Genomic DNA, 18,176 nt, shown 5'->3' with positions numbered 1-18,176 from the left:
CAGGTAGGCTAGGCGGGAAGTTGGCTCCTCCGAGCGAATCGTCTTCGGTTTTAAAATGACTATAAAAAATTCAGCGATTTTGGTTCAAAATGATACAAAACTATTGAAATTAAAAGGACAATGACTTTATAATAAAAACAATTGAATTTATTTTTCACCTGATGGCAGGGGAGGCTACCTTGCCTCCTCTGACCGCATGTCCTTGCAGTTCACTCATTAACTCGTTCGCGAACGGGAAAGTCAGGATTCGTTCCCTCACTGATCCGTTCTCGCGATGAATTGGAAATGCATATCACTCACTCACTCATAGATACGTTCGGTTGGTGAACGGGAAATGCAATTCACGACTCGTTCATGAACGGGAATCTACTCATTTTCTTCTTCGTTTTGTTTTACGGCGAGGTGGCACCAGCTTCAATACACATTACTGACACCTACTGGTTGAAGTCATATGAACGCAAAAAAGAATGAATCACTTTAGGAAGTGATTGGTGAAAAGGGTCACAGGATTGTGGAGGCCAACATATGGTGGAGATGTGTGCCCTAAGACTAATCTGCTTACCTTCCTTACAGTACAAACAGCAAAAGAAAAAGTGAGGCGTCGACTAAGCAGATCGACAGAAGCAGCCCACATACAAGTCATTTGCTTTATTCACTTATGTCACGCAATCATACATAAAAGAAGAGATGTCCAATGAATAGCAAACTTCTACATTTCAGTCCTGAGATTGACAAAAGGCAGGGAGGGCAGAGCACATCTCAGGGATGGAGGGCGAATTGCGTGGCTGTTTGAGCAAATCCAAGATGACGTTTGTGGGGAGATTAGGAGGAAATTGCACAACTGCCGAAGGAAAGAAAGTAAGCAATCATAGGGATGTTTGGCTCGATAGGCACATTGAAAAGTTGAAACTGCCCTGCGACATTTTTTTTCTCCAAAACAGATTTGTTTCACATTAACACCTTTTATTTTGCCCAAGATACAGCACTTCCAAAAAATGTTTTCATCCTGAGCAGACACAAACATATAAATACATTACTGCAGGGAGAACAATGAGAAAGAGATGCTTTATATATTTCCTATTTCCATATATATTATTTTCTCAAGGTTGCCGTACCCTCAGACTTGGACATAGTTGGTGCATTCGAGATCACCCAGGAAAGAAAACAGCCTTGTTTGCCCATAGGAACATTGCACACAACCAATAAATGAAACAGGAGGAAAAAGAAAACCCCCCAGACTTTTATATTTGAATTGGATATAGACGTCTACATAAGAATATTTGAAGGCAATAAGCTTCTTCAGCTGAACCTATATAGTGTCGATGCTCAAAATACATAGAATGTCCCGAGCTCCTGCTGGATTGGCTTTTGAAGCGAGTTTATGTGCTCGTCTATCATTGTACATTTTTACAGTATTTGAAAAAAAAGACGTATATTTTGCCATACACGCATGTGAATTATTGATTAAAGTATTTTCATGCTTGGTCGGAGCCTATGACATTATCTTCGTCTGCCAGTAATAGACATTGAGAAGGGGGTATGAGGGAAGGCGCCCTGGAGGCCCAAGTCCCCCCCCCACACACACACCATGTGTAGGCTGGCGAAACAACGCCAAGACTCTACAGAGTGAGCAGCTGCCATTGTTTTCTTCAACGTCACGTCCCTTATGGCCCCGCTTGTTTTTAACTGGCCCCGTTTCCCTCTCAGGTGCATAAAATGCAGCAGGACCTTTGCACCAGCTAAAGGTCTTCATGGGATTTACTAAAGGATCTTTACAAGCAGGGTAAGTCAATTTCTCTCCACGTTGCCGCCTCCAGGCCATCCCGGTGAGCCTCTCGCTGCCCTTGAAAACAGGTTAGCAGTCGATAAGTTTTATAGATCTAAATGTCCTCATTCACATGGCGCTCACATCTGTCCTTTCCTGGGCAGCGTAATTGGCTTCCAGCGTTTAAAACTTAATTGATTTACTCGAATGTGTGATACATGGAGGCACAATAAGTCTTTCAGGATGATTTCAATGGAGTTTAAATTTGAATATGAGGCCGCCGAGCTGAGCCAAAGAGGGGCATCTGATAGCGGCACCATGCAGGAACATGGCAATTATCCTGATTACTGATGCTTCGAGGCTTTTCTGACCTCAAAATCCCTTCCTGTATCTCGCTCCGCTTTGAGATCTGTCACATTGCGCAGGGCCCCTTCAGCCAAGCGGGGAGTAACCATGGATAATCCAACAGAAAACAAATCCCCCCGCCTCGATCAAACACAGCCGGCTTTCAAAGCGGGCCGATGAACCCGGGCGCCGCGGTGCGCCGCTGAGGCCCTCTGAGACGCAGCGGAGACTGGGCGTTAGCCCCCCCACACACACACATCACCCCCCCCCAGCCCCGCTGTCCTCCCCTTCAATGGCGGCCAGTCGTAACCTTCAGTTTGTTTTAAGTACTGCTGAACCCCGTTGGCCTTGAACGGGTGGGTTGGGGGGGATAATGACATGCCATATGCCACTCTGCCTCTGCAGCTGAGTGAGCCGTGCATGGATCAGCTCAGACACAAATCAATTTGAAATGTAATTCTATTATCCTAATATGTCCTAAGCGTGCGTGCGTTGTCCAAATTGGGAAGCTGGGTTACAGCGTAGCCAAGGCTCATCGAAAAGACCTCGTTAACGGGGTCTGGCACAAATTGGCACAAAACACAGCAAAAGAACGACATACTTTCTTTTAATCGAAATAAATGTGAATTGACAAAGTCTTTCCTCTCTAATTACCGTACTCCTCTCTGTACCTTACAGGAAATCCATTCCTATTTGAAAGGGGTTTGATTTCAACCCTCTGTGCCATTGAATACTCTCCGCTGATACTGTCACCCAATACTCCCATTATCTGAGAGGACGGCTGCCCCGGCCGGACCTGCGTTGGTGGGAAAGGCCAGACACCAGAATCTCCACTGCTTCAAGTGTTGGCTCTTGACTTCAACGTCATGTGACAGGGTTTAATGCAGAAGCCAAACGGAGGGGATTTAGGGACGGGATGTATCTGTAAATCTGTCAAAATATTTCTACAAGACAGAAAATATGGCATTATGCGTCAGACCGCGGCTGGGGCGTTAAGCTGTTGAGACAACATGTTTTTTTTTCATTTTTATTTTTTATTGTAATGTTAAGGAGGCTTACTGTGCAAGTTAGACGCCAGAGGGCTTGGTATTCTTTAGGCCATCAGGACCTCAGTGCAGGGATCTATGCACCCATCTAAAGTCCCATTTTAAGGCTCATAGTCAAGATTTAGGTCAGCTGTCAAAGTTCAAATCAGGACATATTTTCTTTTTGAATTTGTGCTGAGAGGGAGCTATCATATCAGGATTGAATACTTTTTTTAGGCTCGTTATTATTAAGAACACTTTTTGGATCCCTTACGGGTTAAATAAAACAACTTCAAAGTTTTTTTTTTTCTCATTGCCAGCAAAGGTTCAACATCACTTGTCAAGCCTCTGCTTGAGGTCCCACAGGGTCCAACTTCCCGCTGACATCTAAAGGACATCTAGGTTTAGATCAAATAACGACAGACGTCAAAGCCGAGACGTGGCCTCTGGATATAGTCTTAAAGAAATTTATTTTACACCTCAAAACAAAAACAAAACAAAAAAAGATAGGGAGTAGGGACGTGGTACATTGGGAATGTATTGACAACTGTAGTTTACATTTTTTTTGGTGTAAGCTCAGAGAAAAAAATGTTCATACAGTCATAATAATTGCACTTCATAAATCTAGACTGATGCCAGTATTTCCCCACAACAAAGCTCCGGCTCTATTTAATAAATTGAATTTAGCATTGAAATTCCACTGACAAAAGAAATGCTAATCAAGACCACAGGTCTGCTGCACTGATCCAATTTTTCTCTTTCACTTGAATCCCAAAAGGCAATAACACATCGCAGTAATTTAAGTGCAGTACATTCAAGGGAATCCCACAGTCATAATAAATATCTCACCGCTCTGAATCATCTAGTTAAGACTGGCTTGGGCTAAATACAACCCAACCAGGGGCTAAAATGAACAAGGAAAAGCAATGACCCTTGTCTCTTTTCATCTGATGTCAGAGACGATTGTTTTTATTTTATTTTTTTTCCATTTGCAAGAGGAGTGAACCGTACCTCCCGAAATAGGATTCCCTTCTATCCCAGCTTCCTCCATCGCTATGACGACACCTGACAAAGAAGGCAGATGTGACAGTTACAAATATTGGAGACGCTAAGTCCTCCGTTAAAAAGGAAGCGAGATCGGCAAAGGAATTCCTGTACATTACTCAGGTATGATTTTATGGGGACTGTGGTGGAAATCTTCAAATGAGACATGGGAAGAGGCTTTGATGAGCTAAAATGCGCATGCGAACACACACTTGTGTTAAGCACACGTACATGTATCGTTATGTCGATAACCTTCACATTTTTCACTGTATCGTTTCTTTTTCTGTGTATTATGTTCTCTTTAAATAAGCGTTTCAAGATTTATTGTTGTGAAGGAGTATTAGGAAGACACTGAAAGGAAAAAGGAAAATGATGAGAAATAAAGATAAATGTAAATGTTCTCAACAAAATAATTCCAAACTTTATAAAAAATATTACAATTATATATATATTTAAAATAAAAAATCGAATTGTTTTTTAGAAAAGGATATGAAAACTCATAATCAGGAAATGAAAATATTTGTTAACTTGGTTTACAATGAAAAAAAAGTTTATGTCTGTTTTCACGACATGACTTTATTCTCACAACATTATCACTTCTTTCTCAAAGTATAATTTTCTTTTCTGTGTGGGCCTAATACTCCTTTGTTAATTTCACAGCGTGGGTGGAAAGCAGGCATTATGAATAGCTTTTAGAATTTTTTTGTTTCGCTAAAGTTGTTTTGAAAACATTTTGGAAACAGACAACACTCATGGGGATTTTATATGATGTGTTATTTCCCCATTGTCTCCTTTATTTTTTTCCCAGATGGCCACTTACTTGGCTGTCTGTTGTTTTGGAAGCCACCTATGATGACTTCATGTTAAAATCTGCAGGTTGACTTTCATTTTGCCATGTAATAATAATAATGAAAAAACATATCCCTTGCCTAAAAACGTGTAATTGGAATATTGATTGTTTTCCCAATTTTTAACGCCAAGTTACTTTTCACCCACCCCGTGGATTCCAGTGTTGGTTATGAAAACAAGCTCTCACATTGCAGGTTCTTACAGAACCACAGCAGTGACGATGCCTCGAAACAGAACGTAAGAAACTGCACATTTGCTTGAACAGGAATATTTAAATCATAAAAACCAAGTGGAAAGAACAAAGCATCAGAGACGCTTTCCCCCATAGCAGCCAATGCATAAAATAGACCTACAAATATATAAAACAACATAAAATAGGTTCAAGTTTTTCAAGTTTCTTAAATATATCATATCCAAACTACCCAAATTCCAAACTTCAAAGTTAACAAGATTCAAGCAGTGCAATTTATGTATCAATTATAACAGCAATAACCATTAATAATGTACTATCCTGTCCTAATCAGACTTGATGATTCTTGTGCAGAACACAAGAGTCCTGGCTATAATTTCACTGAGTCTGTCCTCATCCATCTGCGTGTAGTTTTTGGATGTTGAGAGCAGCCCTAAACTTTGGTCCTCTAGAGACCATTTATTTCAGTGACAACCTACACAGTAGCTTCAGTCTTGGAATTTGAAGTGGGGGGTACAAGTGGCGTATGCACTTCATGTCAAGCTATGATTCCATCAGAAAAAAAAAAGAAAGAGAAAAGAGAGCAAAGATTAAAGTAGTTCAGGCAAGTATAACTTGGGCAACAAAAGCGGAAACAGAAAGACAAATAAATCAATGCAAAATTCCTATTGGCAAACGGCACAACGGATCATCGGGAGGATTTTAAAATCCCTTTTCTCCCCCACTTGCAATCGCTACTGCCATTTCTTATTTGGAATTCTCAAAGCCTGGCTTGAAACCACCATAGATTGGGTCACACAACACGACAAGAGCTCTCGTGGCTAAGCTCGCGCACTCATTAAAGCAAATCCACCCTCCCACCGCAAAACCGGATCCGTCCTTTGCCTTAAGATTTTCTTTACAAATTCACAACTCGATTCTCTGTTGCGCCTCTATCTGTAAACGGGGAGGCGGATGTGTGCGTGCTGGTGGTCCAGCAGACGTGGCACCGACACAGTCTCGTAGCCTTTGCCCAGCATCTGCTCCTTTATGCATGGCGGGTGGATGTCGTTGATCAGGTATTCCAGAGACTGCAAGCTGTTGCTCAACACTGACGTGTTGCACAAACTCTTGCTGGGCAGGCTGCAACACAGACGGCCTCCGCTGTCGATGGCGGGGTGATGATGATGATGGTGGTGGTGGTGATAGGGATGGTGCGGGTAGCCCACTTCTCTGTGGCCCGTGGCCGACCCGCCCGTGGAGGAGCCCAGGAGCTCCTGGGGGTTGTAGCAGTCACTGTCCGGTGTCACCAGGACACTGTTCCAAGGGGGGGCAAAGTACTGACCCACTGAGAAATTCCCATGCATGCCCATGCAGTTCAACGGGGAGGAGCTGACTTTGTCCAGCCCGCCTCCGCCGCTCGCCGTCAGGTGGTAAGGTCTGGAAGAGGACGAGGAGACTTGGCCCGCCATGATCCCGCCGACAGGAATGCAGCTTTCGGGGGACTTGCTGACAGCCGCGCCCCCTCCGCTGCCCCCGCTGTACATTCGTAGCACTGCCTGTTGCTGCTGCTGCTGCTGCTGCTGTTGTTGTTGCTGCTGCTGCTTCTGCCAGAGGATGTAGTCCATACTGTCCGCGTAAACCCCGCTCTTGAGCGCCTCTGTGTTTTGAGCCGGCAGCCCCGCACCCGTGTACACCATGTTGGCCTGTGGGCCGATTCCCACCACGTAACCTCCACCTGAGGAGCTGGAGGAGACCCCCATGACAGTTGTTCCCTGCTTGGAGGGACTCGAATTGGAGGGTGGCGCCCCTTGACACACCTGCTGCAGAGCCTGTGCTTGGCAATGCTGGTTGATCTGGTAAATGATGCTCTGGATGGAGGGGAGGTTGGACTGTGCGGGGAGGGCCAGGCCACGCCCCCCTGTTACCGGAATCACCGAGCCAGCTACGGTGACGTTGGGGGGCACCGACAAGCCGGGGCCCTCTGGAGGATTCGTGGGCCCGGCTTGATAGCCCATCTGGCCGGGGCCGTTGGCTAAAGTGCTACTACTTGGTGGGTATGGGGCAACGGCAATGTGGGCAGGGGAGAGCTTAGTCCGTCTGCCGTCGGAGTTCTTGAGAACTCCTTTTGATGACACAAAGGTGGAGTTGGATGACAACGAAGGGGAAGAAGAGGACTTGACGATGGCAAGCAGGCCATGGTAGCCCCCGGTGTGGAAGTGTGGATAGGGGTTGTAGCGCTGGCCAGTGGTGTCATATCCATTTACAGTCCGGTTAAGGTGCTTGTGCTGGGGAACCCTGATGTTGGTCGGGAAGATCTTGATGGACAGAGGGTTGTTGGCTGTCTTCTGAGCATAGGCATCAAGTTCTGCCGCAGTGGGGTAGCGAGGGGAATGTGTAGGCACCACCAGTTCACCTGCAGGTCAAACAGAGAGGAAAGAATGAGTGAGATTCGACTCCATGTTCACTTTGTAATTAACTGTAAATATCCAGGGGAACAAAAAAAAAAGTCTTCCCCCCCAAAAAAAAATATCATTTGCATATTCTTATCATGATTGCAGTTTATGTTTCATCGCAACGGCTCAATCCATTAGAGATTTTTCTTTCCATTCCTATTTTAACTCCCTCGCCAAGTGGATCTTTTTTAAAAACTCATTCTGTCAAAAGCCTGGAACCTTAGGCGGTGTTAAATCTGTGCATTGTGAAATTAATTCAAACTCTCTTTAGCAATGAATTAGGTTAGCCTTGGATACTAAGCAAGGAGGGCACAATGTGGATCAAAGCTTGTTTAATTGGAATGGCACATTTGAGAATTCTAAGTGCCCAGTATATGAACAGCCCCAGTTCTAACATCTGTGCTGTGTCATTCAGGTAAATGACACCAGCTGGCCGCATTCCTATAATAAAACAAAAATGGCTTCGATTAAATAGAAACAAATCAAACTATAACGAGACATGTATGAGCAAAAAAACTACATGTACAGGAAAATAGCATCTATAGTAAACGCTCCGTGGCAATGTGAAACTCTCCAATCCCATAAATTCAATTCAGCAGCGACGGAGGCGACTGTGAATAGCAATGGCCCTCGTTCAATGAGGCAAAGCTCAAGGTGGCAAACAGGAAAATGGCAATTTTGAGAGAAAAAAAAAAACCTCATGTCATTGTTTGGGGGCTGGTCATGGAGGTGAGGGGCCACATTGAGATTGGATTTAAACAACATTATTCAGGCAATTTCATGGCTACTTAGCTCAGTGCAACAAAAAGTGTGTGTGTGGGGGCGGGGGGAGAACTCAATTTACAAGCGATACATCAGCTGCCACAAATGACTTGCGACCCCTTCACTTTTTTTTTTTATGCAAAAGACACACACACACACGCACACACACACACACACACACACACACACACACACGCACACACACACACACACACACACACACATAGCAAGTGCCATGACTCTACTGTCAGCAACCTAAAGAGTGTGTGCAGGTCGCAGACTGTGACTACGACTCACTCCATTTCCTTTCCAATTGCAAAAATCATTTAAAAAAGACTCCACAGCCAAATAGCCTCAATCCTCATTCCTGGGCTTCCATTACAGATAGCACGGGGAGTTAATTTCAACAACCCAATGGGTTCCCAACTGTGAAAATGATTAAATCTACAAGATCCATATCATCAAAGAAATAGATTTGGAATTTTAATGACAAGAGGGGAATGGTTGTGAATATCCTGAGCTGAATTTAGGGCATGACCTATTCCAGTGCCATTCCTGTTTCGAATCAGAATTCCAAGATTTGGAGTTCTATTTTTTTTTAACCATTGGTATCAATCGAGAAGTGAGTATGAAACTCAAAGAGAGTGCCATCCGAGGGGCGGAGCCCAGCACGCCGGGCCAGCCCAGCTTCGACCTCGCCAACCTTGATGAGGCACCGCTCGGCTTCCCTGGCGACGTCGCTGCCGGGCTCTTTGATGCTCTCACTCACAGTGGAAAACTGACAAGACTTGTTTGCTTTGCTCTGAAGAGGAAAAACACGCTCATTTCAAAGCCCATCTCCGGTCCACATGCAAATGGGAAAGGCAGCATTTTTTTCCTGATCTTTTACATGAGAAAAAAAAAAACATCTTTGATCATCACATGGGCCAAATGAGGAAGGATTCTTGGCTTTCAGGCATATCAAGGGCCTTGTGTCCTGCCGCCCTGACAAGCCCCCAGCTGCTTTATGCCCATCATTCCACCTAATTACTGACACATGAGAGGAAAAACTACATTAAAAAAGCCAGAAATTCATTAAAGGCGGGCTAATTCTTTTCCTTCTCACCGACTGGGTCCATATTTTCCACAGCCGAGCTTGCGTTTCTTCAAAAAGTGAGCCTAAATCCCTCTCCCTCCGTCTTTTCCCAGCCTGGCCCTTGTTTGTCAATAGGCAGAGACTTTGGCACGCCAACCTGGCATCAAAGGGCTTCACACTTGACGGGCCACAGGGATTAGAAGGCCTTTCAGGCCTACAAAACCCATCTCGGCCTCACAAAGGCTTCCGGTTATTAGAAATCACAGGCAGAAAGGGGAAAAAAAGGGGCAGGAGGTGGCAATTGAGCATCTGGATTCTTTTGATTCCAGCGCATCTTTTTTTTTTCTCCTTCCAGTTGCATGGCAGAAATTTTAGAGCAAACTTGATTACAACTAGCATTGGCCTACCCACACTTTGACGCCCCCCCCTTCAGATGCAGGAAGTCTGCTCTTCTATTGCCACCGTGTGACTTATTGCTCTAGTTTGCAGCAGATCTGCGCAAGGAGCGGCAGCATCGAGCACAGATGGTGCTCGCTGATAAAAAACAGCCTCCGAGGCAGCTTGCACCGCCTTTGTGTGCACCCTCACCTCATCGTGAGGTAGGGGCTTCCCTGCACCTGTGCGCACGCTTCGGCGCGCCTGTGCATGCAAATACCACGCGTGAAAGCCGAAAAACAAGGCACGCAAACAACCCACACTCACTCGCAAACCCGCAACTGCACTTGTGTGTCTCGTTTGACATCAGTGAAGCATGTTGTTATCCTCTCTCATGAAATGTAGGGCAGGGACAACAACAGGTGCCTGCGCCGGCGACAGCCTGCAATGCCTCCTGGGCTAAATGCTTCACACTCGCTTCATTTCGACATGCGACAGCCTTGTAAGGATTAATTATTTCCCCCGAGGATGCAAAGAGACGCTATTTCCCTTTCCGAGATGATGTGCATTCACAAGCGCGTGAAAAGAGCTTACGAGCGGGGCGAGCCTGAACAAGGAGAATGAAACTTTAAATGTAAACAAATAAAGAATATGATTGAGCTGCAGTGGAGATGAGCTAAAAGTGCAAGCGGACATGCATTTATTAGGGGGAATCACATGCCGGGGAGCTGAGATGGCAATTAACGGGCTGACCTTGGTCCTTAATAATCCAGGGCCTGGCACACAATGCCCGCGTGTCAGGGCAGCGCATCTCGAAATGCCACCGCTCATTAGCGGCATGCACGCGGTGAGCGAGGCTATCTGCGTGCCGTTCAACTCTGCGGCGGCCAGACAGCCACGGAGAGCAGGCGTGGGATAACGTCGGGCGGTGATGTGATCTGGAAAAGCCATTCCACTGGGAGGATGGCCACTCTCATTTCTCTCCATTTTTGATTGGCATGAAGCTCCCCAAGCGCAACGTCCTTGGTGTACCCGGTGCTGTCACTCTGATTGCTTGTGTGTGTGTGTGTTTTGGAAAAGGGGGTGCTCGATTCTTAACACTCAATTAACACTCCTTTAATTAGCCAGCGGTACATTTTGAATTCTGATGAACTCATTTTCTTGCTAAATGTGTGTGTGCGCAGGGGGGAGACCTGCTAAAGACGAGGTCCATTGGGTACAAAACAGCAATAAAGAGGGAACTGGTTCGATTAGACTGTAAAAAAAAAAAAATCCATTAAATTCCGAGCACTCCTTTCGAGTGAGGGGTCAAATTGTGTTGATCACACCAAGGCAAAAACCAGATGGGGGAGTGTGTGAGAGAAGGGGAAGCAGGTAGGAGTGATGTGAAAGAGCGCAGCATCAAATCCAGAGGACCGGGAGAATGCTTTGCATTTTAATTAAGAGCCTGAAATGAGCAAGCAAAGGGAAAAAGTCTACCTAAAATACCCTGGCTCCAAATGATTGAAGTTCTGAGTGTTCTACAATTATGGAAAAGTTTCTTCTTATTAGTGTAAAGAAATAGCACGACATCAAAAAGCTCTCAGCATTTCCTTCTTCACTTCTGCAGAGGCGATATCTCCGCACACTTTGATCCCAGTGGACCATGTAGTCAGGTCAGCAGGGGGGAGAAAAATTGCTTGCTTAGATGAAGGGAGAAAAAGTTGTTTGGTTGACTTGCAATTAAGACAGAAAAGTTAAGGGAATGGCAAACAACACTCCACTGGCAAAAATGAGAATAATCGAGAATTTTGCTGATTGTGCGCATTTGATTTTGGACTAATTGCGGAAGGCGGGAAGCAAGCTCTGTCATTTTCTACAAATAGAGAAAAACAACAGGCAAATAGTTGCACGTTCCAAATATTTTGGATCATGGCGAGCTGCATTATACTAAATATACAAAAAAAAAAAAAATCCCTAGGTGCTCTTTTAGAACAATGTAATTAATAAAAACATTGATGTTATTATGAATACTTATCATCTGACCATCATCTGTGTTGTCACTGGCATCACTGCATGTTGTGTGTTTATATTTGAATGTTTTGCTATTTTGAAACATGTTGCCGTTTACACTTCCATGTGGGCTGTGTTGGTTCAGTCACCACTCTGTAAATGTGAGTATAAAATTGTTGTTTGTGGTTGTCAGGTGGGGTCGGAATGATGAATCTGTAAAAACACCAATGGCCTTTGGCTTCATTTGATGAGTTGGCGAGAGGCTGCGTAAATGCCCTTGGATGTGGTGTCATCTTTCTTTTGTGCTGCAGGGACATTAACATTTTCAAGACGCGGTTTCAAATAGGTTTCAACCTAACGCTAAAATTTTATGTGAGATATGACACTTAGGCAAAGTCTGTGCTGCACTATATTTGTTTGCAGAGTAAATGAGTGACGAGCATGCAAGGCATTTACACTTCCTGTCCCCTAGCTAATATTTTCTGCCTTCCGCCGCTATATCATACAGCAGAAACGGAATCCAGGTACATCACGTACCAGTACACATCTTGTAATAATGCTTTTTTTTTTCCAAAATGGGTTCTGACCTCCCAAGAATTGCTCATTTCAATAACTGCTAGGACTAAATGCAGACAGGTCAAATGTATTCATTGCATTCCATGACAAAACGACACCTGAATGACATGTGGCTTTTTACGGCTAAAGCACATCCCAAACTCCTGAAACTCGAGCCAAAAGTTGATTGCAACCGAGGAAGTGTGTTTGGCTGAAGTAACCCTCCACCTCAAGCTATTGTTACTCATTTAGCTGATAGGATCGCGGTATGTATGATCCTCCGGCCCCACCTCATTTGCTGCTGGGGTGGGGGGGGGGAGCTGAACAATACCTGCCTTGTGCTAATGGAGGTGTCATCTGGCACAGGTCTGATTAGTCAGCGATTACAGCGAGGCCTCAATTGCCGTGACAACTGCCGCAAACACAATAGGCCTTGATAGAGCCAGCTGTTTGGTCCTCTGCAATTAACCCCACATCCCACTCGTCTCCGGCGGTGCACTGCCTCTAATTGACTATTGCGTATACAAAGCAAAGGCTGTGGGGCCAGACCCCCTGGACGCAGCCCCCCCACCACCACCCCTCTCCCGCAAGGAAATGATAATAATAGAGGCGTCCCGTGGACTCGGCCGCCAGTCAATCAAAGCTTCGGTGCCCCACAGGAGCTTCCTGATGAGTGAGAGAGCAGAGGAAGCACATGTTTGAGGCTGTGCAAGAGCGCCATCCATGGAGGAAGGGGGGAGGGGGGCAAGTTGAATATGCCTTCAGTCAAACTACTAATCAATTCAAGTGCATGTGAGGAAACCCTGCTGCTTGCTACATATCAGGAAAATCATTTTAGGGAGCACTCAGCTCTCCCTCTGTTCAGCTCAAGGTTGATTTTCTGGGCAATGCAGGAAAAAAAAAAATCAAGGCAATTATTTGTCAGCCCTCTGTTATCTATAATTGCAAAGATAAAAATCAAACTGAAATGATTTCTCTGTGGATAGAGCTGTCTGAATTCACAGCTGCTTGTGTCATCATAATCTTCAAACAAATGCATTGTCTGCACCTAACTCCATACAGCCTGTGCTCACTTGGGGATTTTTATTATTGAGGAAGCTGAATTATCGATGGGATGTTTCAGGCGCACGCGTAATAAGTGGAATATAAAACATGTTGATGCATCTCAATGTGAATGAACTTGGAGATTATTTTCAGAAGGGGGTGGGGGGGCGTCACATAACAACATGTACTCATTCCAAACAAGCCCACAACGTTACAAAGTGCAAAGAGCATTGTGTCAAAGCTGAAATCACTTGCGCACTGATCCCTCACAAGAATGTCAAAAATGTATTTAATCATTAAAATACTTTTTGGGGGTTTGTTTCTATCTTGGGGCCAAAGATAATTTTTCATAAAATTGAAGCCATCTCCAAAGGTTTGAGGAAGGCCCTTTTTCCGTTCCTGTGCTGTGCTCGTGATTTGACAAGTTGGTAGCATTTGACTCAGCCCTGACCCCAAACACACTCCCAAGTTCTTGTTGACAGTCTTCCCTATTTATCAAGGACAAGGCATCACAGGAGCTCATTAACTTACCAAGGTTCCCTTTGAGGACACGCAAAACCAATAGGTCGCCGTCGTGTTTACATTTTCGCTCTAAAATTTATCTCTGAAGCCAGATGTCGCTGGATCAGCCATGAAAATTAATTAGCTGGGTTGATGTGGCAACCTCGTGCACTTTGCAGGCTGACCTGCCTTTTACGGGCTGTCAGGGAAATTACTGGGAAATGACTCCTCCGGCTCACACGTCCCCTTGTTTGGGAATCACTGATAACCTTCAAAAACTAAATACACTATAGCTTCTTTCAAGCTAAAAGTCCAGTGGATTAGAGGAGGAAAAACAGGTGGATCCAAAGAGGGACAAATCTCAGCTGGCATCACAGTGCGGCTGCCCTCTCTGACCCCTAAAGCTTTGCAATTACAAACAGTGGAAATTCTTCCTTCCCGTCTCTTGATCGTCTCAGACCTCTCTTTCTGTTTCCATCCCTCCTGCCTCCCTCTATCTAGCTCTTCTCAGCTTCAGCCCCCGCCTTGTCTCTTCAGGCTCCCTCCCCTCTTCCTCCTCTGTCTTTTCCATCTCGCTCTCTGAGTAAGTGAGTTTCATCTGGGGTGCTTGCCGGGGCGAAATCACCCCAGGGTGAACACTTTATTATCTGTAGTCAAAGCGTCACCACAAATACCATTCTACACACACAAGTGTCACTTTCCATTTGTCCACACTCTGGCTGCATTAGCGGAGCCTAGCCGGCCCAGGGCCTTGTGTCTCCAGCAGAAGAAAGCTAACAGCGTGGGAAAGCACTCGTCCTGCATTCCTGCCCCTTTGACACCGGCGCGGCCGACCTGCTGCCTCTCTCTTGGGAATTAAAAAAACAATAACAGAAAATCACCACTAAGCTGACAACGAGCAGGATAGGCTTGCGAAATGACAAATAGAGGAGGTTAGTTTGCCATCTTGTGATCTTTGTTTTAATTCATGAGCTCACAGTAGGTGGGAAAGAGCGCGAAACAAAGGAGGCCCTGGGGTTCATGCTGCAAGGGGGGTAATTAGTGATGATCAAGCCAAGTGTCCACTAAAAACACAAGTTGTTGTGAAATGCAGCATTCACATGGCGCACCTGTTGTGGGGCACCCGTGTACCAAATAAACAAACGGACTCGAACATGTAATGTGTTTAGCTCAAAATACACTCAGACGACTAAATTGAAAAAAATGTCTAAGTGCACATTTGACTCCTGTCTATATGTGTGCTGTGATTGGTCAGATATTCAATTGCGACAATAAAACTAACAATGTGTCGGGTATTTGTCTGATTAATCGTGACATCTGAATCCTGACCTTAATGACAATAATATATACGATGCATGATTGAATAAGTTGAGAGAGCATTTTTCCATTCGCTATGGTTCATGGGCTTGAATGCATAACAGAAAAGTTAATGGATGAGAAAAAATGTTCTCCACTGAAAAGTGCTCTGTTTAATAATTAGGTCTGGCTTTGGATGTGGTTTGCCCTCCGGCCCGCCTGGGCCACCTTCATTGTGCACGTTGTACGGTCTAGAAAGAAGAGGCTTTATCAGCAAATACCCCGCGTCAGCACCAGCAGCAGTGTGGTTATGCGTTGCGACTGGCGCACCAGCCGATATTGTCATGAGCGATTAGGCCTGTGCTCATGAGCCTGTGAACTCATTGCTGTGGCATCAGAGTCAAACCCGTCCGCTCGCCCGCCCCCTTTTTTCCCCCACATTTCTATCCGCCGCTCCTCGGTTTCCATTTAGCATCCAGCCCCGCCGCTTCTCGATATAACCTCTGGAAATCCCGTGAGGAGCCGTGCAAAACTGATTAAGAGTCGGCAACAGGTCAGAGCAATGCCATTTTTAACAATAATTCTGTGGAGCTTTTCATCCAAAAAGGGTCAGGCAAAGTGGAAGCTAGCCTCTGAAGGTTAATTTGTCACCTCTGCGGATGGTGGGGAACAAAGGGAGGCAAAGACAAACTGAAGCGACTTGTCAGGAAAGAATGAGGTGATATTAAACTTTATGAGCACGGCTCAGGCACTAAAATAGGACAAGTTTTTGATGTTAGCTTCTATTTGTCCTTTCTTTAAGACTTACACCTGACACTGTTCTTTCAAAGAGCTCAATGTACTGCCAAGAGCAGAAGCATCCACAACACGCACACGCACGCACACAAAGGTCTGGAATAAAAGACCCGAGAGATAGCCATTGTAAGCACATAGAAAAATAAGAAAGGAAGCAGATCTGAGGGAAAAAGGCAAGGGGCCGAGAGTATGCTGGCGGGTAGGAACATAGAAGAGGGGGAGGCTGGAGGCGGCTGGGCCGGCCTGTCATAGCCCAGAAAGTGCTGCTGCACAGGCCTGCAGGTAAATGGAAGAAGAAAGGCGCCTGCAGGATGCCTGAGGCAAGCCCGGGCCCTTCTGTTCTATCATTTAAGAGACAAGTCGTTCACTGATTCCCAATTAATATTTAACGCCGCACAGACAACAAGGCACTCCACTGCAGTACACATGCCAGGAGGAGGAGAGGGGTGGAGAGGAGCGAGTTTTTGACCTTTAACAGCCACTTCATTGGATTTCAGTTCAAAGTGGTCAGGAGAAGAGCAGACGACATGTTCTGCGTTTGATGCAAAATACAAACTGTACAATTGCAACCTCGTCTAGAGCCAGTTAAAATGAAGGCAGCAGAGTCTAGTGACAAAACATTTGTGTAATATTACTGTGTAATATTGTTGTCATATTTTTTTCAACTATGGTGCTCGATATTGATTGAGTTATAATAATTTGTTGTGTTAATAGTTTACAGATTTATATGATATAATAATAATATATTAATAATTATGCTTGTAATGTCAAGCAATACGAAATACAAGCGTGCAAAGCGATACAAAAGTGCCCTCCGATGTTGCTCACACGTACGGTAGGTAACGTCTAGGCTGCTCTTCCTCCATAATGGCTCTCTTTACAGCGAGACCTCTTGCAACAACATGGCGATCAATATTTACCATCTGTGCGTTTCAATCAAGGCCAAGAGGTTAAATGCATGGAGTTATTTACTGAAGTGGAAATAAAGACGTGCAGCTTGAACAGTAAAATAGAACCGCTGTTGTGTGTCCTTAATTAAAAAGACACTTGTATCACACGTGTCCGCCTTAAAAGAACCCATATTTTAAGTTTTAATGTTAAACGGCGTACGCAGCAGAAGAAAGCACAGTCCGGGTACGAACATGCATCGTACTAGTTGTAAACGAGGCCTCAAAGTAGCCACCCAAATTCAAATCAGGTTTGATCAAATACAACACACACACTGCTTTGAACATACTCCTGGAGAATAAGTAAAATTGGGCGCCAGTTTAGCGTGTTTGACCAATACAGTCTCGGGTGTGAAATCCAATCTGTTTTTGTACGTGCAAAGCCTTGGTAAATCCGTCCCTTAGTGTATCATTTCCTGTGCGAAAGCAAAGGACTGGAGACACTCTGTCCCCTCAATCGCCAGCAGCCAACCCCCCCTCCCCTATGGCAGGCAAAGACAGAGGGTGTTGATGCCTGCACCTGCAGGGCCGCCCAAATGCCAGCTCGCTTTGGAACTAGGAAGCTCTTTTTCAATCCAATTCCTGCTGTGAACACAGCTACAGCAGAGCCACTCTTCCTCCAGCTCACCTTCCATGGCAGTAAGATTGCTTCACCCCCTGTGCTCACAGCAGAAGGCAAGAGGGCAGAACGAAGGCAAAGCTCGGCGGGTCACTACCAGCCGGAAATGATCCTCTGTGTGCCAGCAGTGAGATGGCAAGAGGTTACGCAAAGCATGTGGGAAGGCTGCGGCCGCTCACGAGGCTCCTCCTTTTAATTCCCACCATTTTTCAATTTGATGAAACTGTGTGGACACCTCTCAAATGCGAGAGCAAACGCAGAGATCCCCCACAATGAGATTGCATAAGCAGGCATCCAGAAAAGAGGCCGTCCATGGATAGCTGTCAATCACCTTTCACGATGAAGAATACTTCTTGACCTGCTGGAATAATCAGAATGCCAATGTGGGCATGCTGTAGAATTCCAAATGGGATGTAAAAAGAGGACAGTTCAGTCTGTGGGAAAAGGTCAAGTAGATGCAGATTTTTTTTTTCCTCCTTTCCTTGAATTCTGCATTAGGGGACAGGGGGGGATGGTGTATAGAATGAAATGAAGACTAGAGGTATAATACTGTAGATGAAGA

The 18,176-nt window shown here is 45.2% G+C and overlaps 1 protein-coding gene and 1 long non-coding RNA gene across 2 annotated transcripts in view; one reads left to right on the top strand and one right to left on the bottom strand.

Moving 5' to 3' along the window:
• The first annotated feature begins 1,717 nt into the window (after positions 1-1,717).
• LOC119126953 lies at positions 1,718-4,045 on the top strand. Its single transcript, XR_005098732.1, has 2 exons — positions 1,718-1,783; positions 2,789-4,045. It is a non-coding gene; the product is annotated as an uncharacterized LOC119126953 (long non-coding RNA).
• A 41-nt stretch (positions 4,046-4,086) lies between these two features.
• Positions 4,087-18,176, bottom strand: part of fam222a (family with sequence similarity 222 member A) — a 41,347-nt gene continuing 27,257 nt past the window's right edge. Inside the window, exon 3 of the mRNA XM_037258552.1 lies at positions 4,087-7,613. Coding sequence (XP_037114447.1) covers positions 6,151-7,613 — 1,463 coding nt within the window. The 3' untranslated portion in view covers positions 4,087-6,150. The remainder of the gene's footprint in view (positions 7,614-18,176) is intronic.

Source organism: Syngnathus acus, chromosome 9 (genome assembly GCF_901709675.1).
Source record: "Syngnathus acus chromosome 9, fSynAcu1.2, whole genome shotgun sequence".
Classification (NCBI taxonomy): Eukaryota; Metazoa; Chordata; class Actinopteri; order Syngnathiformes; family Syngnathidae; genus Syngnathus; species Syngnathus acus.
This window is presented reverse-complemented; position numbering and strand designations above follow the sequence as displayed.